The following is a 24,847-nucleotide window of genomic DNA, read 5'->3' as shown; positions in this document are numbered from 1 at the left end:
CATTTTTTGCCTCTCTGAAAGCTGTGAAATGGCATCTGGTTGTGTTAATTTGCATTTTCCTGATCACTGTTGAGGTCCAGCACACACATACACCCCCGCCCCACACCTCCTCTTTTAAGCGTGCTGACTTCTTTTCTCCTGCTGCAAGTATTAGAGGTTGCTGCCTCGACCTGTTTTTAAACATTAAGGTCTGGGCAACCCAACAACTGAAATTTGGTGTCTTGTCTGAAATTACAGGATGTTCCTCAGGCCTCCGTGTTTCCATGGGAACAAGTAACAGTCATCCTTCATGATTAGGAGGTATCCATGGCAACCAAGCCAGCAGCATTTGAATGAAACCAGTTTTACTTATTTATTTATTTTTTTGCAAACACATGAAGGTTAAAATGTGTTTCTCCAACTGTGGCTTCCAAGAGTAGGGAGGCAGCCTGGTCTGCCTGGTGAAATAGACTCTTTTGACCTCCTAGTGGAATGGGGATGCAGGATCAGCTGGTCTTGTGACCTAATTTTGTAGACTGGGAGTCCGAGAGGTCATGTGGAGGTCATACAGTGAGTCTGAGCCAAGGGAAAAAGCCTGAATCAATTCTCTGAGGTCTGGAGGGGGCCAGTGTAGAACTAGGAGGTCGACCAGTTCTTCCTTCCTGGGGTCTGTCCCTGAGGATGCCATCTTTATCCTGCAAGATGTTAGCAAACTCACTCAAATGTCTCCAACATCCGGCTTGTACTAGCTATGTTATTTAGAGGTGGGGGGCATGAGCCCAAGCCTCCTAGTGTCTGTTTCATTAAATTAGAAAGGACTTGCTATTCAGTCAAAGGCAGATTTAGAGGCAGAGTTAGAACTCAGAGATCAGCTTTCTGCCTTCTTTGTCATTGTAAAATAAAGAGCAGGGTTTTTTTCTTTTTCTTTCTTTCTTTTTTTGGGGGGTGGTGGTGGTAGGGAATAGAGGGAGTCACTGCTCTTACTCCCTGGCTGATTTGATGATAAGTCAGAAATTCAGGAATGGAAAGGGGCTAGCCTAGAGTCACACAGCAGAGTCAGGGTTAAATCCAGTCTCCTAGTCCCAGCCCCATGTTCCAGGCATCCTCAGCCTTTTCTGAGCCCCTAAGTGTAGGTTTGGTAGGGACAGTTTCAGCATATACTCTTGCTTCTTACCTGGAGAAACTTTAGAGGAAGTCATTTTTGCCTCTCAGAACCTCAGTTTATTCATCTGGAAAATGAAGCTTCCCAAATCTAAGTTGTTATGTGGGGATTATATTTGAATGGGTCTCAGTGGGAGCAGTATTGCCCATAAGTGAACAAAAAAATGGATTCTTGGAAGGGGATATGAAAAAAATCTCACTTTTTCTGTGTAATGCCTAATATACATGTAGGCGTTATATGTATATAAAAAAGAAGCAAGAGAATTCCAGAAAAACATCTGCCTCATAGACTACGCTAAATCCTTTGACTGTGTGCATCACAACAAACTGTGGAAAATTCTTAAAGAGATGGGAATACCAGAACACCTGACCTGCCTCCTGAGAAACCTGTATGCAAGTCAAGAAGCAACAGTTAGAACCAGACATGGAACAACAGACTAAGCAGAGCACATCATGTGAAATGCTGGGCTGGATGAAGCACAAGCTGGAATCAAGATTGCTGGGAGAAAATATCAATAACCTCATATATGCAGATGACACCACCCTTATGGCTGAAGGCGAATAACTAAAGAGCCTCTTGATGAAAGTGAAAGAAGAGAGTGAAAAAATTGGCTTAAAACTCATTGTTCAAAAACTAAGATCATGGCATCTGATCCCATCACTTCATGGCAAACAGATGGGGAGACAAAGGAAACAGTGAGAGACTCTATTTTCCTGGGCTCCAAAATCACTGCAGATGGTGACTGCTGCCATGAAATTAAAAGACACTTAATCCTTGGAAGAAAAGCTATGACAAACCTAGATAGCATATTAAAAAGCAGAGACATTTCTTTGTCGACAAAGGTCCATCTAGTCAAAGCTATAGTTTTTCCAGTAGTCATGTATGGATGTGAGAGTTGAACCATAAAGAAGGCTGAGTACTGAAGAATTGAAGCTTTTCAGCTGTGGTGTTGGAAAAAACTCTTGAGAGTTCTTTGGACTGCAAGGAGATCCAACCAGTCAATCCTAAAGGAAATCAGTCCTGAATATTCATTGGAAGGACTGATGCTGAAGCTGAAGCCCCAATCCTTTGGCCACCTGATGCGAAGAGCTGACTCATTGGAAAAGGCCCTGATGCTGGGAAAGACTGAAGGCAGGAGGAGAATGGGATGACAGAGGATGGGATGACAGAGGATGGGATGGTTGGATGGGATCACCTTCTCAATGGACATGAGTTTGAATAAGCCTTGGGAAATGGTAAAAAACAGGGATGCATGGCATGCTGCAGTCCATGGGGTCGCAAAGAGTCAGACATGACTGAGAGCCTGAACAATATATGTAGGACAAAAAGATACTTTTACTGTATGTCTATGGTATTAGAATTTTGTTGAGGGAGAGACTCGGAAGTTAAAAAGACTCCTTAGAGGGAGTCTTCATGAATAAAAGGTAAAGAAACACTGGTCTGTACCCCTACAATCCATGTGGTTATTATTACTAACTGTGTTTGGAGCTTGTGTTGGCTGCTGGCTCAGAGTTGGGTGCTGTTAGGAGTGTCCGGTCAGGAGAGAGTATGGCCTGGCCCAGACACTGGCCCTATGGTTCAATGTGATCCCTGGTATCATCACAGTTTCCCATCTGTGTGTACAGGCGTCCCACCAGGTCCGTGGGTGGGGCCTGCTTCTCAGGCAGCTGAGATCCCGCCTGGTGGATCCACGGGTGTCCAGCAGGAAGCAGATGGTGCTTAAACTCGGATGATTTGAGGTGTGGGCAGGTGTGGGGAACCAGGGAGAGGAGTGCAGGACCCCAGAGCTAGTAGCAGCTGGGGCTGGAAGGAGGGGAGGAGAGCGTGGTTACTGAGACGTGAGAACCCAGGAGACCGGGTCATCCTGATGGTAGTCTGGACCTTCGGTGGTGGGAGGTAGCCAGTCCAGGTGACCCCCCCTCCTTCCCTGATCTCCCACCAGGGCTCCCCACTGGCCAATCCCCATGGTAGCCAGGGGCTTCCCTGCTGGTTCAGCAGGCAAATAATCTGCCTGCAGTGCAGGAAATGAAGGAGACTTGGGTTCAATCCCTGTGACGGGAAGATCCCCTAGAGGAGGGCATGGCAACCCACTCCAGTATTCTTGCCTGGAGAATTCCATGGACAGAGGAGCCTGGAGGGCTATAGTCCATGAGGTTGAAAAGAGTCAGACATGACTGACGTGACCGAGCATGCACACATGCATGGAAGCCAGAGGGCCCAGACCTGAGTTGGTGTGGTCTGCATGGGTCAGGGGTCTGCATGGGTCAGCTCCCTGGAGCAGAGGTGGGGTGAAAGATGCAGAATGGAACTGGGGTCAAGCAGAAGCTGCCCAGAAAGGTACCCATGTTCCTTGTCCTCTGGAGTGCAGGAGAGGGCGTGGACACCCGCCTGTCCTGCCCTGCAGCCCTCTCTCCTCACTGGGTTTCTACCTTCTGATGAAGATGGAGTACAGCCTGGGCTTTATTTGCTTAGCTTTGGGTTTATCGGAGCAAAAATCAATTTGAATTGTGCAGTGCCAAACTGGAAGTGGTTAGAAATGCTCCCAAGGCATCTGAATTGAAGTTTACGGCTACTTTGGGAGCACCCATGAGGGTCTTTGCTGTCAGTTTACTGTGTTAGGAGCCAGTGGGTAAGTTCCCTTCCGCTGGTCTCAGCTTTCTCATCTGTAAAATGGGTGGTTGGACCAAACAACCTCTGGGCGCCTCCTAGCTCAGACCCAACAGGCAAGGATGGTGTTCTGCAGAGGTTGTGAGGATATCAGGCTTGATCTTGGAGAAGAGGCAGCCCCGCCAGTGCCTTATGAGGGCTCGCCTGCCTGGGAAGGAGCATTAGAAACCATGGTCAGGTGTATGTGTGTGTGTCAGGGAGAGAGGGTACATCCTGAAAGGCTTCTGGAGGTCGAGAGCAGTGCCTCACATGTGGTTAGTCATGGAGGACCCCCAGGCAGAGGTGGCAGGAGGCGCTAGGGATGAGGGGAGAGAGAAGGCAGACTGGGCGCGGGGGTGCAGGAAGAGATTTCCTGGGGAAATCTACAGAGAGAAGGGGTCTTTCCTAGAGTGTGACTAGTAGGCACGTGGCGGGGGCAGAGGTGAGTGAGGAAGGGAGGTTCTAAGTAGGAAGCCCCATGAGGGAAGCAGAGAGGCCCTAAAAAATGGCAGCCACTGGTCTGGAGCAGACGCTTCTTTAGCAGAGGGAGCCCCAGGCCTGCCTGCTGGGTGGTAGGGCCTGAACCCGTCCCTGTGGGTGGCCCACTTCCTCCAGTTCCAAATGGCTTGGCAGGCTTGCCCACCGGCCAGGGTTCAGCCCTGGCCCGCCCTAATGGGCAGTGGGCTTGGCTCTGTCCTTCCACACTTCTGAGGGCCCCTGTCCGAGCCGGCTGCACGGGGAGGCTGGACCAGAAGGTGTAGCAGGGCCCCCGATAGCCCGATCTGCCTCGTGGAAAAGCCTGCCCTAGTCTGTCCTGTGTGTGCACATCCACACGTGCACGTGTACTGGGGATGGGCCTGAGCGGGTATGCGTTGGAGTGTCTACGTGGATGTCAGCGTGGGTGTGTGCCTCTGATTCTGCACCCGGTGTGTTCCCAGGGACCAGGGAAATCTCCACCCTGTCCTTTTTCTTCTGAGTCAACAGGTCTTTCCCAGGCACTCCCCACGCACCAGACTCCAGGCAGGGTGTTGGGGGTGTGGGGATGCAGCCAGCTTAGGCGTGGGCATCAGGAGTTCCACCAGCAAGCAGAGGACTCACACACACACACACACACACACACACACACGCACGCACACGCACGCTGTGTGCAGTGACAGCATTGATAGGCTGCCCCAGGCTGGCTGTTGCTATAGGACCCATAAGGGCTCCTAAAAGAGCTGAGGGCGGAGGAGGTTACCGGGTTTCCTCCAGGGCATACTGAACGGGACAGGCTGGGGGAACAGAAAGGGGGCTTCTGTGGGGGCCACAGCTGGAGCATGGAAAAGAGATGGCCAGTGCCAAGCCTGGTTGGAGGAACTGGAGCGGGTGAAGTAGCCAGGTGGACTGACCTGGTTGTTGAAAGAGGCATGCTGAGGCTGAGGCTCCAAGTGTTGAATGAGCTGCCACCGTTTAAAAATCAGAATGCTGCTGCTGCTGCTAAGTCGCTCAGTCGTGCCCGACTCTGTGCAACCCCATGGACTGCAGCCTACCAGGCTCCTCCGTCCAGGGGATTTTCCAGGAAAGGGTACTGGAGTGGGTTGCCATTGCCTTCTGCGAAAATCAGAATATTTCATATTAAAGTAAAAAACCAGATTTCCACATCCTCTTGAATCTTGGGAAGCTTTGGCTGCACTGAGCCCCCCCATTGCTATGTCAAAATCACCGGCTGGAGCTGAGCAGCTGGCCACTACCCTTGACCTTGCTGCCTGCCTGGCCCTCACACTACTCTCAAGTTTAAAGCCTCAAGAAGAGAAGGTCCCTATTGGAAGCCAGAGATCAGAGTCTCATGTTTGAAGGAATTGCTTGTGTACCTCCAGCAACAGGGAGCTCATTATCACATATCACAAGATGTGTGTCTTGAAGTGGGAGTTTTAGGAGATCTTTTTTTTAAATCATAGTACATATATAGGAAAGATATACATGAAATTTGCCATTTTAGTCATTTTTAAGTGAACAGCTCAGTGGTATTAAGTATGTTTGCAACATCGCGCCACCATCACCATTGTCCATTTCTAAATGTTTCCCATTACTCCAAAGAGAAACTGTACCATTAAGCAACAAATTCCCGTGCCCCCTTACCCCCAGCCCCTGGTAAACTCTAATCTACTTTCCTTCTCTAAGAATTTGCCTATTTGGGGTATTTTACGCAAGTGGGATTTCACAATATTTGTCCCTTTATGTCTGGTGTCAGCTTGTTTTCAAGGTTCATCCAGGTTGCAACATGGATCAGAACTTTCATGCTTTTAATAATGGAATTACCTTCCATTTATGGAATGACCACACTGTGTTTATCCTTTCATCTGTTGAGGGACCCTTGGGTTTTTTCTACCTTTTTGGCTATTGTGAATAATGCTGCTATGGACATTTGCATCCAAGTATTTGTCTATGTCCCTGTTTTCAGTTCTTTGGGGTATATACCTAGGAGTGGAATTGCTGGATCACATAGTCATTCTGTCTTTAACGCGTTGGGGAATCGTTAAACTGTTTTCCACAATGGCTGGACCATTTTATGGGGACCAGCTGTGTGTTGTCCCAGCCTGGTCGGGAATGACAGCAGGGCTTGACTTGTTCAGTTGCTAAGACCTGCCCGACACCTTGCAGCCCCATGGACTGTAGACCGCCGGGCTCCTCCGTCCTCCACTATCTCCCACAGTTTGCTCAAATTCATGTCCATTGAGTGGGTGATGCCATCCAACTGGGTGACCTCCATTGTCCGTGCTTAACCACCCCCCTCTCTCTCTCTGTTGGCAGAGTCGCCCCAAGAAAGGCCGGGCTCCCGGCGCAGCCTGCCCGGCAGCCTCTCGGAGAAGAGCCCCAGCATGGAGCCCTCGGCTGCTACGCCGTTCCGGGTCACGGTAACTATCCCTGCGTCACCATCGCCACCTGGCCCGGGGGCAGCTCTGCGACCCCGCGGCCCCCCTTCCTGGAGCCTCACGGACCTGGGAGAGCATCCAGCCTCCCTTGCTCTAGGTATCCGTTCACTCAGCTGCTCCCCTCTCTGTGGCTCAACCCCGCCCCCCGGAGGCCACATGGGGGGCCCGTCCTCGAGGGAGGGGGCAGGCGGAGGACTGAACACCCTGCAGACTGCTGGACCCAGAGCCGAGCTGGTGTGGGATGAGAAAGGCTAACGTTAGGTCCATAAGTGCACCCTCACGTGTGCGTGCACACACCACGCTTCCTTAGGATGGATCCCTTTTATTTCCACATTTTAGTATCTCTCATATAACAGCCTGTGGTGTGTCATAATTTAATTGCTATTTTTTTTTCTTGCTTGCGGTTGCATAAAACAATGCTGTACCTTACAGTCGATGATGTCTCAGAATCGACAAAGAATAGTATATATACAGCTTAGCTATTGATTATAGTAGTCCCACCAGTCCACTCTTTTCTTTCAAACCTGAAGGACTTTATGGAAACAGAACCCAGTGACCTGTAACTTCTGACCCTCCGTGTCCCCTGTGTCCCAGCCACCCTTCCACACACCTGCAGTTTTATGTCCGTTTACTGCCCTGTTTCAGCACGTTACCTTGTGCCCCTCTGTCCCTGTGCCAGCCGCTGGAGAAGTAGACAAGTTCTCTTCCCCAGGGAGCTCAGTCTATAGGGGAGATGGATGTTTGACTCATTTGTTCATCCATCCATTCATTTGCCCATCTTGACGGCATGCTTGCTGTGTGCCAGGTACCATTCTTGACACTGGGGCCGAGTGGGAGGAGCTGGCCAAGACAGCACCAGGTGGATAAAGCCCTTGACCTTATGAGCTGACATTCTTGTGTTGGAGCTGTGTGCTGTGAAAGAGAAAAGTAGACTGCTATGAGAGGGAAGACTAGGAGGGCTTCCTTGAGATGGTGTGGCTGGCAAGTTATAGTTGAGCTGAAGTCCAAGGAATGAGGAGCCAGTCCTCTGGGGATCAGGGGAAAGGAGGGTTTGATGGAGGGAACAGAGAGGTCACAGGCCTGGCTGTCACTGTACGGTGTGATATGGGGTTTCAGGTAAGGTGGGAGTGGATATCCCCTGGGAACTGATTTTTGACCTGACTCTTGAAGGGTCCTTGGAAATTGAGTAGGCAGGGACAGTGAGAGGAGTTCCAGGTAGGAGGGGCAGCAGCTGCAAAGGCGTGGAGGGGCATGCTAGAAATTGACGTGTTTATACAATTGTGTAATGCTTGCTGGGACTGGAGTTGAGGGGTCCAGAGGTCAGGGTAGGAGGTGAGGCTGGACCAGGTCTGGGTGGTGTGGGGCCTCAGGTCCCCAGCTAAAGAGATAGGACTTTCCTCAGAGCCACCGATTCTTCCGCCTCTCTTTGTGTCATAAAAATGCTCTCAAAATATATTCTTGGACCCCGTCAAGATTTCAGTATAGTGGGCCAGGGGTGGGGCCTGGATATCTGCATTTTTAACAGGCTGATACAAAAGGCAGTTCTGAGCCCCAGGCTCTGGGTCAGATCGGCCTCAGAGGAGAGGGACACCTGTGTGAGAAAGGATTCCAGGTTACCTCCCTGGGTGACCAGGGCCCTTGGGAGATGGTGTCCAGCTGTGCGGAGGACAGGAGGCTGGCACCTGGGAGACCCTGATCGAATCAGCTGGAACAGGCTGAGACCTGCTTTCTCCAGACCCCAAGGGCCACGGCCGCCAGGGCTGAGCCTTGGGGATGCCTTAGGGAATGATGACTAATCATCATGTCTCCCCTGCACTATGTTCATCTCTTTTAATCAGTGAGACAACCCTGAAGCTGATACTTCGATCACCCCATTTTATAGATGAGAAAACTGAGGCTCAGAGAACTGAAGTCAAAGTGCTCATAATGTTGGAGCCAAGATTTGGACCCGGGTCTCCCTGACCCCAGTGCACATGCATGCACTCCTCTGGCTGGATTGGAACCAGAGAAGGAATACCCTTCCTCCACACCCTTCCAGAACCCCCTCAAGCATCACTTTTTACCTGCTTCCCTTTCTTGTGCTATATCATCACACCTCTTGTAGGTGTATCATCACACCTTGAAGTTGCTGTAATTTGCAGCTCTTTAATTGCCAGCTAGGCTTGGCTTCTTTTCCTGTCGTGGCATCTTCACTGTGTTTCCTGGTGTGGAAAACTCCTGTGGCTCAGAGCCAGAGCCAGCGCCAGCCTTCTGAGCCACTGGGCCCCCAGACTCTTCATCCCGCGAGATTAGGGTCTGCGGGATGGAAAGTGTGTTCTGCTGTCACTTCAGCCACTTCTCACAGCAACCCTGAGGGGAGGGGCCATTAGTGTCTGCGTGTCACGGACGAGGGGACTGAGGCTCAGAGAGGTGAAGTCATTTGCCTGGTATCACAGCTGCTGTGTGACAGAGCCAGGCACGGATACCAGGACCGCCGGGCATATGCTGTTTGCGTCCTTTCCCTCGGCGCCTTGGTCCTTTTCTGTGAGAAGCAGTTAGGGAAAGGGGCGTGAGTCGAGTTTCTATCCTGGGCTGGTGCTTGGAGCTGAGAGGGTTTGACTGGGAAGCTTGGAGGTGGGGATCTGAGTTCAAATTCCAGCTCTTGCATGACCCGTGTGACCTCGTTAGTCACTCATCCTTTCTGAGCCACGTGTCCTCGTCAGTAAAGTGTGGAATGACTGCTCTTTCTTGAAGGACTTGCTGGACCTTCGTGTGTGCACGTCAGCCCAGGTCTGACCCATGGTAGGTGCTTAACCCCCGTGCGTGCATGCGTGCGTGTGTGTGTGTGTGTGACTTCAGTCATGTCCGACTCTTTGCGACCCCATGGACTATAGCCACTAGGCTCCTCTGTTCATGGGATTCTCCAGGCAAGAATACTGGATTGAGTTGCCGAGCCCTCCTCCAGGGGATCTTGCTGACCCAGGGATAGAACCCATGTCTCTTGCATCTCCTGCATTGGCAGGTGGGTTCTTTACCACTAGTGCCAACTGGGAAGTCCATAATAATGATGGTGGTGGTGGTTTAGTTGCTAAGTTGTGCCCAACTCTTTGCATCCCCCATGGACTATAGCCCACCAGGCTCCTCTGTCCATGGGATTTCCCAGGCAGGTATACTGAAGTGGGTTGCCGTTTCCTTCTCCAAGGGATCTTCTTGACCCAGGGATCGGACCTGGGTCTCCTGCATTGCAGGTGGATTCTTTACTGACGGAGCCACCTACAAGCTGAATTGTGTTTCCTCTTTTGGCTCCAGAACAGTGAAGATCTGCAGAGGGTCGGGGCAGAGGACGGGTTGCCTTGGGGAAGGTCAGAGGTGCGCCTGGCCTGGGCCTTAGAGACGGACTTGACACGACCCTGTGCAAGGCTGGAAGCACACCCTCTCCCCTGCAGCCTGAACTCGCCCCACCTGCTCCCACGGCCACATCCTCGTGCTCGCTGGCTGCCGCTCCGTGTAGCCCCCAAGGGAACCTGGGGAACGCGGTTTTGCCTGGAGGAGGCAGGGGAGATGCCACAGGGTGTACCTGAATAACTGTCACCTTCGCTGCCATTTCAAACCTGGGCGACGAGATGTCCCCACCTCTCACAGCAGTGCCCTTTGGCGGTGATGCAGTTTGATGGTGAACCCACGTCGGGATCTAGAGGCCTCATTCTATCTACCTCCTCTGTGCCAGCTGAGGCCGGGGAGGGGCTGCACTTGACCTGGGCACCACTCAGCTGGGACTGCTCCTGAGTCTGGGCTGTTTGCACCCCACGTGCTGGCCCTCACCCCTTTTGTGAGTCAGCCTAGGACCGCAGTCACCCCACAGGGCATCAGGGACCCAGTGTTGTTCCCATGTCTGTCTCTTGGAGATCGTGTGACCCTGGGAGAGCCTCAGTTTACCCTTCTATAAAATAGGGGGAGTGGATTTTGTAGTTTGGGCATACGAAAGGTGCGTAAATGTTTTGATGCACTAAGGGAATGAGCCGTAAAGTCAGCAGACCTGGGACCGAGCCTCATGTCAGCATTGTGACCTGGGCAAGATATGGAACCTTTTGCCCCCCTGGTACGACTTCCTTCTACCTACACGTGGAGTTGGGGGTGGGGGCACGGTTTCCCAGGGTCACTCAGTGCCAGCAGGCCATCCAGTCAGGACCCTGAGAGCTCTGTGGGGCCCGGGATGAGGGCAGGATGGGGAAGGAGCTGGGAACAGGGGACCAAAGGGACCTCCTGCCCATCACTGTCCTCCAGTTCTTGGGCTCCAAAGAGATGGCGAGGCTGAGTTCAAGCGCCGCTCTGTCTTCTCAGCAGCGAATTCTGGAAACGAGAGCGGGTCAGAGGCAGGGACAGCAGGCAGGCAGCAAACGGGTCTGCACAAGCGGTTGGGTCGGGTCCACAAGTCATAAGCTATGGACCCCCGCCCCGAAGCCCAAGGACCCTTAGCAGCAGCAGGCTGCCCCCTCTCACTGGCCACCCCATGTGTGAGGAATTCATGGTATGATTAGGGAGTAAGGAGATGGTGACTGCTACCGGTCTCCCCATGTGTCCCTTCAGCCCACCGTCCCGGGCAGACCCGACCTCCCCCTGGTGTGGGCTGGGTCCTCCCTCCCTCCTTCCTCTGCCCCCATCCCTCCCACCGACCTTGAGGAGAGCTGGCAGGGCCCGGGTGTGGGAGGTGGCAGAGGCTCTGGGAAACTTGACAGCCAATTGATTCCTCCTCGGGAAGTTGAAAGTGAAGAGTCGTGTTTGAAGGTTTAGCTGAAATTAGGTCTCAGGGCTATTTTTTGCGAGTTGGAGAAGGAGAAGTGTCAGGGAGGGGAAGGCCCAGGGGGCTGGCGGAAGCTGCAGATAAACTCAGCACCAGTTAATTGCAGATGCTTTAAGATGCGGGTCTTGGTTCCTTTCAACCATCTACTTTTACTGGATGCTCAAGTGTGTGCACCCTAGGTGGTCCTAAAGCTATGATGCTGGTGTGCCTGGGATGCTGTGAGAACCCAGAACAAGGGGCAGTTACCTCTTGTTGGCGAGGGTAGGGAAGAATTTCTCGAGGAGGGATCTGTGGGGCTGGGCTTTGAGGGATCTATAGGAGTTTGTCAGGAGCAAAAGGAGAAGAGTATTCCAGTTAGAGTGGGATCTAACTAAATAGGAACAAGCCAAAGGCTCTGTGTGATTAGATGATGTTGAATGAGTTGCAAATATGACAGAGAGGAGCCTGGAGAGAAAAGTGAGTGGGAAAGGGCTTTGGACTTTCCCCTACAGACACAAGAGTCAGAGGGGATGGTGAGTGAGAGTGGATAGGGCAGGAGACCTCTGGGATGTGGATCTGAGGTTTCCTCACCTGCTCACCCCTCTTACCAAGCTTTCTCCAAATCGTCCCCATATTTCAGCTGTCTTTCTTTCTCATATACAGAGAAACAGGTTCAGGACCACAAACATGCAGGACTGTGTGTGACCCCCCTTAACACCATGGTGGAAAGGCTGTTGGAAATTATCTGATCCAACCCTTCCTTCTACAGAGCAGGGCCTGAGGCTCAGAGAAGGGGGGGTCCTTCCCTGAAGTCACACAGCATGTCTGGAGCCGGGCCTGGAATGGAGCCCGGGTGTCTCTATTCCCCTGTCCTGGGCTCCTCCTGCCTTGCCCCCTCCTGCCCTCTCTTCCCTGCAGCCAAGCTCTTCCTCGTGTTTCCTGGGAGGAGGGGGCTGAAGGGAATGAACTTTGTGAGTCTGACTACCCTTGGAGGCCCCCCGAGGGCTCATCAGCACAGCGCCTCCTCCTGGTCTGCCCATCCCATCTGCCCCATTAGTGCCCCTTGATGGCTAAGGCGACTCCCGTGGACAGAAAAGCTGGTCAAACCCCCAGATCACAGGGGCCAGCTCTGTCCCTGCACAGATGGGGCAACTGAGACCCAGAGAAAGTAGGTTTGCCTGGAACACCTGCTGGGCCTCCCTCCATCACTCCAGGCTGAAGCATATTTACATGGGACATGTTTATGTCTGTGGCCCACAGACTGGCAGAGGGATGTCAGCTATGAAGCATGGCTGGCAGATAGGAGTGCTGGACCCCGGATTGGGTGCCCCAGCACCTCGTGGTACCAGAAATTTGCCTGCGAGGCTATTGTCCCTTGCTCTCTTGAGTCACGTGATCTGGTGAGCTGGAGTCTCCCAACCCAGTGTCTGGCCATTGTTCTGCAGATGAGAGGGTTGGTGGAGAGAGCAGGCCCCTTAGCCTCAACCCTTCTCCTCCCCTGTCTTTCATGGAGCCTAATTGTTATTAAACTGTTTAAACACCAAAGGCAAATTACTATCATTTTGGTCTGTGTCCGTTTGGTCTGTGTCTGCCTTCTTGCAGGAGGAATGCAGGAGATGGGAACATCGTCACAGACAGCCCAGGGTGGCCAGGGCTGGCCAGGACGGTCTGCAGGGTGGGAGTATGGGGTCAGGGGCTGTTTGAAGCTTCCTGAATCAAGGCCAGGCCAGCATCTGAGGCCTGGGACTATGGGCAGGCTGTGGTATTTGGTAGGGTTGAGAGGCTGCCTGCCCCATTAATAAACAAGAAGGCAGTTTCATCAGATCCATTTTACAGATTTGGAAAGTAAGACTCAGGGAGAAGGGACTGGCCCAGGGTCCCCCAGCCCATGAGTGGTAGAGATGGGAGTCAAGCTGTGGTCTGCGAGTCCTGTTGTGGGTATGCACTAACTTACTTTCCTCCCTCCCTTCGCTGCCTTCCTGTTTTCTTTCTTTTAATAAATTTTTAACCAGCACCAATTATGTTTCAGGACTTCCCTGGTGGCTCAGATGGTAGAATCTGCCTGCAATGCAGGAGACCGGGTTTGATCCCTGGGTTGGGAAGATCCCCTGGAGAAGGGAATGGCAACCCACTCCAATGAGAACTCCTTGGGCAGAGCAGCCTGATGGGCTGCAGTCCATGGGGTCGCAAAGAGTCGGACACAACTGAGCAACTAACAATTTCAACTATGTTTCAGGGCCTGTGTGGGGGCATTGACACACGCAGGAATAAAAGGTAGTTTCTACCTGCAAACATACAGGGTTTGTTTGCCTACCAGGCAGGGTTAGCTGGGGCTTCATGAAGTCATTTCTGGGCAGGTGAAGGGAAAGGACTGACAGCCAGGACAGCCCCTCTGGAGGCTGAGAGATGGGAAATATTAATAGCTTGAGCAAGTGATAGTGGGAACAGGGAGCAATGTGAAGGGCTGAAGCGTGAGGGCGTGGCTGGAAAACAAGGGACAGAAGATCTATTGCAGCTCACAGACCAAACAGGATGGGAGGCTATATTAATAGGAGTATGGAGTCCCTAGAGAGGGAGGTGAGGGTCGGCCAGAACTAGCCAGAGCAGATCTGGATGGAATGCACTGTGTCCTTAGAGCAGCATACCTGACTCAGGCTGAGAGAGTCTGCAGCCCCTGGTCTCTGCCCACTCTTCCCTTCTAGAAAGTCTGGAGTGCTGGCAGAACAGCAGTTCTGAGGGCCAGGGGTTCCTGTGCCAGTTTAGAGAGGAAATAAGAGAGGCTCAGAGTTGGAGACTTGGCCTGCGCGATCCCACAGAGGGAAGCCGTGGGGCTAAGATTAAAATCCTACCCCTCCCAAGTAGACCGATGGGAAGAGTCAGTACTATGTCCCCAGGATGGAGGTGGTGGTGGGGTCCTGGTGAAGAGAGGGAGAAAGATGCCCCCCAATAACATCAGAGGCCAGGGCTGGAGTGGGGGATAGAGGATGGGGAGCGAGCAAGCTGCTTTTCTCATCCCTGCCCTCAGCATCTGAGCTTAGAATGCCCTTGCAGGGGTCCCTGAGGGCAGAACTGGAAGGAAGAACTCACTTCAAGGAGCCCTGGAATCTGCTGCCTCGTTGCAGGAGGTGCTGGCTTGGGTGGGAGGATGGAGAGGGGAATAAGGACAACCTCTGACCCCACCCACCCACCCCTTTCTGCCCCCGGGGTCCTCCAGAAGTACTTCTAGGACGTCCCTGTAAGGTCCTGCACTTCAGCCTGTTGGGCAACAAGGAGCTGGATAAACTGGTCCCCACTAAGGTGTCGGTGGCTGACTCCCTCGGTCCCTGTGTCAAAGGGTCCTTGCACAAAAGGAGCCTTATCAGTTGGGTGTTTGAGTCACTCACAGCAGAGTGTCAGGCTCTCTGTGATTGGCAGGTGAGACGCTATTGGGGGGCGTCTTGTCTTTCTCCCTCTCTTCATCAGGAGCCCCCCTCCTCCCCCTGCCTCCTGGGGTCTACCATCCTGGGGACATAGTTCTGACTCTTCCCATAGGTCTACTTGGGAGGGGTAGGATTTGAATCTTAGCCCCACGGCTTCCCTCTGTGGGATCGCTCAAGCCAGGTCTCCAACTCCGACCTCTCTTTTTTCTGTAAAGTGGCACGGGAACCCCTGGCCCTCAGGGTTGCTCTTCCACCAACAATCTCACAACAAACTGCAGAAAGCCCTGATTGCTGGTGGCGGGGCTCACCCCACCCCGCCCCTTTCCCAGAGCCTCTGGTCCTCCCTGCCCCATGCCTCCTCCTGAGGGTCCGAAATGACTGCTCACACAGAGCTCGCAGGCCTCCGCTCTGAGACCAGGAGGTTGGGTGGGGGAGGGTGTGCAGGGGTCCCCAAGAGACCAGAAACCAAATTCCCAGGTGGTGAGTACAGATGGAAGGAGCCGGAGGTGTCCGCACAGGAAGGCTTCTGCCCAGTTGGGGGCAGCAGAGGGCAGCGAGTGGCTGCCTGGGCGGTAACTCCCAAAGGAGAGTGGAAATCCCGGGGTGTTTTGTCTGAGGCCAAGGGGTCCAGCAACGCAGACTGCAGAGCCTACTGCCGGGTGGACGGAACAGCTCCAAACAGGAGTACCCGTGGGCAACTGGGTTGGCACCGTTGGCTGAGCTGACCGGACTATGTTGACCGGAGAGCTTTAGCACCTGTGAAAGGGGACCCTCATCAGGGACATGGAGAGGGGCAAGGTCTGGGGCCCAGGCAGCCTTCCAGCAGGAGGAGGGGCCCGGGTGCAGGTGGGTGGGCAGTGTCTCTGCGCTGTGGTCACCGGGCTGGACTAATAGACACTCCATCATGGTTGTCCTCTGACAAAAGTCCGGTCCAGCTGGGTTTGAATCCCAGCTCCTTACTGTCTGCATAAGGAGGGGGGCGTGGCCACAAAGGCTGTTTTACGCAGTCCTCTGGGTCAGACCCTCTGCTGAGCCCTCACTGGGTATCATCTGATGATACCATGAGGCACATAACACAAATCCCTTTTTTTTTTTTTAAGTGACAAAACCAAGGCAGACGGAGAGTGAAGGACTTGCTGAAGCTCGCTCAGCTTGCGAGCCTGGACAGTGAAGGTCTTGCAGAGCCCGGCCCACACACGCAGCCCAGTCTCTGCCGGCCAGTGTTGCTAGTCCCTCCGTCTTACAGATGAGAACACTGAGGCCCAGAGAGGGGAGAGGTGCTGTCCCAGGTCACACAACTGATCGAGGACAGAGCTGGCATTTGGTCTCATCATGTCCCACCCCTGTCTGCAGCTGCTCTGGCCACCCCCTCCACCCCTCCATGTCAGAAGGGGTGTGAGCAGGGCAGACACTCTGGGGTGGGAGGAAACTGCTCCCCTCTTCCCACCCCAACCTGTGGCCCCTGAAGGCCTTTCCCTCTCTTAGGGAACCCAGGAAACTGGGAGTGGGGGGCCAGAGCTCAGATGCCATCCCCCCAACCCCATATAGAAATGAAGTGATTGCCTCTGTCACACCAAGTGGCATTTGGGTTGGATCGCAGACATAATTATATCTGAGTCTTTGGGTGGGAACTGTTCCCAAGCCAGGAGGCCCTCTTTGGAAGTGGCCGCAATGGCATCTGTTTCCGACACAAGGCCCTGCCGGGGGATGAGTAACTTTTCTCATGGAATTGCTTAAGGAACATCTAAAACGAGCCGTGATCATTCCTGCCCCCTTCCTGCGCCATCAATGGCTGCCAGGAGGGGGGAATCTGGCTCCCCTGCCTGCATCGAGGCCCCCGGGGCTGTCCCAGGGTCCGTACCTCTGTGCAGGCTGGCCTATCTGCCCACCGTTCCTCCCCATTTCCCTTCCTTGAAAGTTCCTTCCCTCCCCCATACCCACCCCCACCGCGGTTCCTGCAGGCCTCCCCACCCCAGGCCCCAGAACACAGATGCCGTGACTTAACTATCCACCAGAGAGAGTGGTGACTTTCTTAAGGGCAGCGGCTATTTCTGATTTCGCTGAGCCCCGGGAACAGGGGCAGGGCCTCACCTGTGGCGGACACCGGAGGGGCTGGGTGGGGGATGTGTGAGCGATGAGAGGAGTGAATACATCCAGTGAGTGAGTGTGGGGTGAGGGGAGTGGGTGAGCTAACACCCCCTGGCTCCTGACGGCCCACTATGTCTCCAAGGCCAGTGGCCACCCACTTTGGGAGGAGGTCAGGACAGGCCACCCGAACTACCACAGTCTCGCCTTGAAATTGACCTTGCCTCCACCGCATGGGTTCCCATGATCCCTCAGGGGCAGGCGCCCAGGTGAGCCTGGCCTGTAGACGGTAAATCAACCCAGAAGGAGAAATAGCCTATAAAATCCTCTCCCCAAATGGTGCGTTTTGTATCCTGTAGTGAAAAGGGCTTTTAAACGCACTGCTCACTCAGGTGGATTTATGGGGCTGCCCCCTGCTTCTTGCCTCTCCCTCCCACTCTGGCCTTGGGGGCTGGAACACCCTGGGGTCCTGGTGCTCCCTGGTGGGTTATGGTCCAGGGAGAAATAGGATAGCTCCTCTCCTCTGCCTTGATGCTCCAGGGCTAGCCCTGGCCAGCAAGGTGCCTGGGAGTGGGGCAGGGTGAGGCCATCTTGCCCAACAGAAGCTCCATATGGCCCAGCAGGGCCTGAAGTTCCACCATGAGCATCCTTCCTTCAGGCAAGCTGTTGTCTCCAGAAGGCCCCCTTGTTTTCACCTGCAAATGGGTCACCAGGGAGGGGAAAGATGGCATGCCTAAGCTGGAAAGGGATTTAGAGATCAGCTAGGCCATCTCCTCATTTTACAGATGGGAAAACCAAGTCACAGGCTAAGTTGCTTGCTCAGAGCCTCATACTGCAGTAATGGAATGATGGAAGGACTTGACCTCTGGGGCAGACTACCTGGGTGGAACCCAGCTCTGCCACTTTCTGGCTGTTCAATCTTGTGCAAGTAGCTTAACATCTCTGAGCCCCCATTTTCTTATCTGCACATTGGGCTATGAGGATTAGGATAAGTCATGTAAAGCTCTGATATAGTGCCTGAAGCTGAGACAGAGCTTAATAAATACATCTGGCTTACTCTTATTGATGCGTTGGAATAGTTCCTGTTACCGTTAATAGCAGGAGCAGGGTTTTGAATCCAGATTTCTTGTGTCTGCGCACGGTTTTCTTGCTACTCCTGCCAGGAAGCCTCTGTTGAGAGCGTTCTCTCACACAGAGCGCAGGACAGAGACGTGCTGATGGGAGAGAAGCAGTGAGTCACCCCAGGAAGACTGGCCTGGTGCCAGGGCCTCAGTGACGGGGCTGGTAGGGAGGCAGAGGGAGAGAGTAGAGAGCCGGCTGCAGGGGTGTGGCTCCCGGAGGGAGCTGGTTTTCCTGAAGCCATGTGGCTGGGAGCTGGACTTGCCCTGAGGTCAGGGCTGGCCCAGGGCTTAAAGAGCTGATGAAGTGCATGTGGCCGTCCAGATCTCTGGGGTGGGCTTATGAGGCGCGCCGGAGGACTCATGGGGCAGTGAGTCACTCCTGGCTGCTCTGGGTTATCACGTTCTTGCTTGAGACAGTAGGAATGAGTGTCTGGTTTCTGGTCACTGATGTTGCTCAGTCCTGGGCACTGGCAGGTACCAGGATGGCCTCTCTGATGTCCTCATTTCCCCATCCCACCTTCCCAACTGCATGCCCCCTCTTCTACACTCTCAGGGTTTCTAAGGGCCCCCCTTGACCTCGGCATCCTCTGCACTGGGGAGGGGGTGTGTAACTTGGAAGTCAGAAGACCTGTGATCACGCCAGGGCCTTCAAAGCCTGTCAGAGCTGCTGCTGTCCTACCTCAGCTCCGTTGCCTGTACTGGGATTCTGCCTGGAATACCCCTTATATGGCTGCCCTGCCCCAGATGATCTCAGCGAGCCCAACCGCTGCCTCACTCAGTGTTTCTATTATGTCCTCAAAGGCTGCCTCCTCCAGCAAGTCCACTCAGATTGACCCCAAGTGGACTCCCTTTAAGCCTCTCAGAGCATATTCTCTGTCTGCCTTTCTCATTCTTCTTTTATATCATAAATACTTGTTCATTCATTCAGGGAGTATATATGCAATACCTGCCAGGCGTCCAGCACTGGGGACCCAGGCCACGAGGGCCCCCATAATTCCGTAGGGGAGGGAGGTCTGAAACAGATGTATAACTACAAGTGTGATCGGTCTGCAGGGAGATCTCGTTCAATCTGAGGGCATTGGGGAGGCCCCTGAGAAGGCTGAGGAGAGACTGAAGGGTGTGCAGGGCCCACTGGGCAGAGGGGGCCTCTGTTCTAGGCAGTGGCAACAGCCTGCGCCAGGGCCCTGTGGCAGGAGTACCAGTGAAGCCCCTGGGATCCGAGCAGACGGAGATCCTGAGGGGCTTCACCAGGCAGCTTGGCCTTCACCCCAGGAGCCCTGGGGAACTGTGGAAGGGAGTGCAGCTGGTCCACGACAGGATCTCATCTGTTTTTCGAAGGGTCCCTCTGGATGCTCTTGGAGAATGAACAGGGGGAGGGTGGCAGGGTTGGAGTGGTCAGAGCAGCCAGGAGCCTCCTGCAGGTGCCTAGGAACGGCCTGGGCCACCTCTCCAGCTGGACCGAGGGGGCTTTGAGGGCAGAGAGCCAGCCTTTCTTGGGGCTCAGGAAAGTGGACCAGCCCCCTTCTCCATCACAGGAGCTCTGGGTCCTAGAGACTGCTCTGGGATCTGCTGCTCTCTGTTTTCTTCTGGCTAATCGCTGGGCTGGCCCCTGGGAGCTGAGCAAAGTCTGAGCAATAAAAACAATGACAGCGACAGTGCTGATGATAGGAGCTAGTATTTCTGCCATGTGCCGGGAAGTGGGCCGAGTTCTTTCCATGCGTGATCCCATTGACTCATTCCAACAACCTGTGGGCTGGCTACTATCTTTCTCGTTCTACAGAAAAGAAAATAGGCTAGGGTAGTTAGGTCACTGGCCTAGGGCCCACGACGTTAACTGGTGGAAGGGGGAGGGAAAGTACTTGCGTTTCCCAGGGATTCCTAAGACCTAAAGAGGTGTGTCACGTGGTGCTGTTTCAAGTGCGGTGATGGAGAGAGGGAGAGATGTTTGGGGCAGGGGTCTCCAGCTCTGGGTTAGGGGTATGATCCTGTAGAACAACCTGCCAGGCCTCAAGGTGCCCAGAAACCCCACGTTCAGGGAACTGTGAAGACAGTTATCAGGGTGCGAGAGAAGCAAGGAGGTCGTCCTCGGAGACTGGCACAAAATGAGACCTGCCTGATTGTGGAGACCGCTACAGGGAGCCAGTTTTTCCCCTCGGGCCCAAGGTCTGGGTTCCTGGCTCTTTGCGCTTACCGGTCACCCTCGTGAATGCATGTGGGCTGGTGGGTTTGGCCCAGGCGTCAGTGTAAGTCTACGAGTGCCTGATGGCAGCTGAGTATGTGTATCAATCTGCGAGCCTGTCTCAGTATATTTGTATGTTTACTTGTGTGTTTCATGGTAGTGTGTATTTATGTGTGTGCTGATTGGCGTGCACATGCATTTGTGTGTGTATCTGGTGGTGCCAGGGAGGCCTGTTCTGTTCATACATGCATTTCTCTGTGACCATGTTCCCCACCATGTGCGCCATGCATGTCCTTGAACTTGGGTATGTTTCTGGCCCTGGGTATTTCTCCTGGGCTTCCCTGGTAGCTCATATGGTAAAGAATCCACCTGCCGTGTGGGATACCTGGGTTAGGAAGATCTTCTAGAGAAGGGAACGGCTACCCACTCCAGTATTCTTGGAGAATTCTCCAGAATCCTGGAGAATTCCATGGACAGAGGAGCCTGGCGGACTACAATCTCCGTGGGGTCACAAAGAGTCGGACACGACTGGGCGACTAAGCACAGCACATTTCTGCACGAGAACATGTTTGAGTGTAGTTATCCAGACACTGTTTTTTTTAATATCTATTTATTTATTTGACTGTGTTGGGTCTTTGTTGCTCCCCAGCATATGGGATCTTAGTTCCTCAACCAGGGATTGAACCTGCATCCCCTGTATTGCAAGGTGGATTCTCAACCACCGGACCACCAGGGAAGTCCCTCTGGGCAGTATTTTAATGCAAGAGTGATCCTGAGTATCAGGCTCCAGTCCCCTCCTGGTTCTCATGGCCCATGAATTGGTTCTCTTTGTGTGACCTGAGTAGACCGCTTCCTCTGGGTAGGGTGGAGTGTGGAGGACTTACGTTCAAAGGAGCACTGGCATGGGCTTAGGAGGGTTCTATGGGCACAGGGTGGCCTGTGATTAGGTGACCACTGGGAAGGCACTAACTTGATCCTGCCTTAAAATTCCTCTCTGTTTTCAGTGTCTGACATTTCCCCCATTACTGAGTCATTCCCCAACTGGGACCCTCTTTGATGGTGCATAGTTCCCAGGGGAGGTGGCCGGGGAGGCCTGGCGCTTGCTGAGGGCAGAGCCCCCAGAGCCGGGAAAGAGGGCAGGAGGAATTGTGCATCTGAAGGATTGGGGCAAAGCCACAGAATTTGCTGGCACTGCTAGTGCCAAGCATGGGAGAGCCCAGCTGTGGAAGGCAGCCGCTCTAGCTTTAGAGAATTGTCCAATGTCAACTCTAGAAAGGAGCATGGTGATCACCCAACCCAGGCCCTCATAGTACAGATGGGAAGACTGAGGCCTGGAAAGAGGAAACCCAGGGAGCTGGGCGGTTCTGGAAGCATGCTGATGTTGCAAGAGCACTGGGCAAGGAGAAAGGGGAACCCCGGTTGGACCACGGTTCTGCCACTGCCCCGCTCGGCGACTCTGGGAAAGTCCCCCTGCTCTCTGGGTCTCAGGTGCCTCCCTGTGTCATGTGGGCGTTGGCCTGGCTGCCAGCCGTGGGCCCTCCTGGCTCTCTCCCTGTTCTCTTGGAAGCAGGACTCCTTAACCACCCCCGCCCCTCCCTGGAGCCTGCACTAGGGTGGAGAGAGTGAGGTGCTCCTTTCAGCCCGCCAGAGCATCAGGTCTGCCTGCCAGCCTCTGGGTCCAGTATGTCTCCTCACCTGGGGCGCAGAGAGATGGTGATATCTAGGTGGAATTGTCCCGTCCCTTTCCTGTTTAAGTGAGTTTTTGGCATTTGCACAGAACCTCAGAAAGAAATGGAGAGACACGCCTGTTCAGATGGCCTCCTCCTTTGAAGGATCTTTGTTTGGGTGCAGCCCTTAGCTATGGCCACAGAGGAGAAGCTGGGCCTGGGCTGAGGGGGCGCCCTGGGCTTCTGCCTCCATCCTGAGCACTGTCACAGGTCAGGCCCACCCACCCATCGGCAGTGACTCGGAGTTGGTTTGTTAAAGGGGAGAAGGTGATGAAAGCTTACCTTTAGGAAGGAAGCAGGACCAAATAGATGATGGAGTCGGGGGCTGCCGGAGCACCTACTATGTGCCACGCATGGTGCTGTGTGCTTTACATTCAGGTGAGAAGTGGGCTGAGAGTCCAGTGGTGACCCATGACTCCCAGGTGCCAAAGTGCTGTTGCTGGAATGCAAACACATACTACCCCCCAACCCTCGTGCTGCCGGATGCTGCCTCCTGGGTGGGGACAGATACACCCATGAGGATGGGAGTGGGCGAGGCTCCCCTCTCTGAACCTCCAGATCCTCACCTGTGAGCCGCAGGTGACATCCTGCACTCAGGGAACAGCCCACCTTCCCTTCTTTCCACCTTTCCCCAGGCCCAGCATAGGGCCTTGGGGGTGGGGAGGAGGGGCTGAGCGGTCAACTTCTGTTCTGGCCTCTGACACTTGAGTGTCTGTGTGTGTCTGTGTGTGGCAGGCATGTATGTGTAAAGGGATCCCTGCCCCGCACTCTTAGAGACTAGAACTCTCCTGATTGCGGTCCCAGCTCGCCCACCTAGCAGCTCTGCCACTCTCGGCAAGCGGCTTAAATTCTCTGAGCCTCTGCTTCCCCACTTGAAAACCCCAAACTTCCTGAATTCTGAAGCACATGTCCTCACGAAGATTCCCCATCAGAGGCATCTGGCCCCCCTAGGATCGCCTCCCCAGGATCTGCTCGGGTTGTGTGAGTGCCCCGGGCAGAGTGACTTGGCAGAGCAGGAGCTCCATAACTGGTAATTTATCATCATCATCATCACGTGGAATTGATTGAAATGGTGAGCAAAGAAATCCCGTGTCTGGAATTCTGAAAGACCTTTGAGAAGGTCTCCCGGAACTTCCTGGAGAAGTAGGGGGCAGCTTGGGGGCAGAGAACTGGAGTGTCAGGAATAGGGATGGGAGAGCAGCTGAAAACTTGGGTCCTGCCAGCCAGAGACCCCACGGGCCTGTCTGTCCTCCACTCCGGACTTTCTTGCCCTTTGGTCATTGACATGGATGGAAGCCCAAGGGGCTTGGAACATTGACATGGATTGGTGGGAGGGTGGACGTCCACATAGGCTGTGAGTTGTCACAGAGATGGGCAGAGGCTCAGGGGGCTGTCCACACCCAGTCACCAAAGGGTTGGGGGTAGTGACACCAGGCAGCAGCTTGTGCTAAAGCCCCTGGGGCCGTGCTGACCTAAACGCACGGGAACAGGGCTGTGTTAGCAGAGGCAGAGCACCCCATCTGGGGAAGGGGCAGGCTTGGTCCCCGTGGACTGGGCAGGCCCCTCGCTGAGCTTTAGATATCAGACCCTGCACCAGTGAATGAAAGCTGAGGCCTCCACCGGAGCAGCCCCGCCTGGCCGGGCACTTTGAACCTTCAGAGTCTCTGTGAGGTTGCTTTAGAAGAAAGCGGGTGTTTAAAAGAGTTCAAAACTACCAAACTGAGCCATATTCTGTGTCTGCAGGATAATTCTGCAAGCACGTTCATTCATTCACTGGGCATGACACCAGCCCTGTCCTTGCTGTCACGTTGCTTTTAAGCTCCTCGGAGAGCCTAGACGGACTCCCACCTGGGGTGGTCACGTACCTTCTCAGGGCAGAAACTGGTGGTTGTATCAGAACCAACCTAGGGAATAATGATAATAAAGCTAGCAACTACTGTGTTTAGTTGCTTAGTATTTACCATTTTACTGACGATAGCTTATCTCATTTAATCTTTTCCATGACCCTATAAGCAGGGTTTCCCAGGTGGCGTTAGTGGTAAAGAACCCATTTGCCAATGCAGGAGACGTAATAGATGGGGGGTCTGATCCCTGGGTTGGGAAGATCCCCTGAGGAGGGTATGGCAACCCACTCCAGTATTCTTGCCTGGAGAATCCAATGGACTGAGGAGCCTGGCGGGCTATAGTCTATGGGGTCACAAAGAGTCAGACAGGACTGAAGCGACTTAGTGCGCACAGAGTAGGTATCATCCTTAACCCATTTCACAGGTAGGGACATTGAGGCTCAGAGAGGTCCAGTTATTTGCCCATAGCTTATCTGAATTAGGACTTGAACACAAGTGCTATGATAGGACTTCAGCTGGTCTGAGGGATGTGATCAGCCGGGCTAGAGTATGTAGTCAGAGACGGCCTGTTGGAGAGGTAGATAAACCCAGGCCCTGGGGTGTGAAAGGCTAGGGCCAGATTTTTGTCTGTCTTACTTCATCCTCCCTGCAGGCCCCACCCATTTCTCAGAGAGATGAGGGGCCTTGCATAGCATCTTGCAGCCAGTGGTCTCTGGAGCTGGATTTGAACCCTATTTGTGGGTCTCTGACTCCCAGCTCTCAGCCATTGGATACTGTCAGTGGGCTCCATACAGTGAGTTTCGAGTACCTTTTTTTATTGAAAGAAGGGATGTGATTTGCCCACTGTCCCTCACTAAAGATTGACTTGGGTCTAGAACAAGATTTTCTGACTTGAAGGCCAGTCAGTCCCTCTATCTGAGTTCAAGGCTGCAGCTGCTTCCAGAAATCATGTCTTGGGGCCTGCCCATGAAAGGATAGGAGAAAAGGTCATCTGTCTTCATTCAGGGCTGTTGG

At 53.6% G+C, this 24,847-nt stretch overlaps 1 protein-coding gene across 7 annotated transcripts in view; it reads left to right on the top strand.

Annotated features, from left to right (window-relative positions):
• Positions 1-24,847, top strand: part of LOC122702944 (DAB2 interacting protein) — a 210,125-nt gene that overhangs the window by 94,247 nt on the left and 91,031 nt on the right. For 6 of the 7 annotated variants that reach the window (XM_043916956.1, XM_043916954.1, XM_043916959.1 and 3 more), the window contains exon 2: positions 6,578-6,681. In XM_043916956.1, the coding sequence (XP_043772891.1) occupies positions 6,578-6,681 (104 nt within the window). Of the gene's footprint in view, positions 1-6,577; positions 6,797-24,847 lie in introns of those variants that run through there. The other variant, XM_043916962.1, reaches the window with a different exon arrangement.

This window comes from Cervus elaphus, chromosome 11, assembly GCF_910594005.1.
Source record: "Cervus elaphus chromosome 11, mCerEla1.1, whole genome shotgun sequence".
In the NCBI taxonomy this organism is placed as follows: domain Eukaryota; kingdom Metazoa; phylum Chordata; class Mammalia; order Artiodactyla; family Cervidae; genus Cervus; species Cervus elaphus.
The sequence above is the reverse complement of the archived record's forward strand: the minus strand, read 5'-3'. Positions and strand labels throughout refer to the sequence as shown.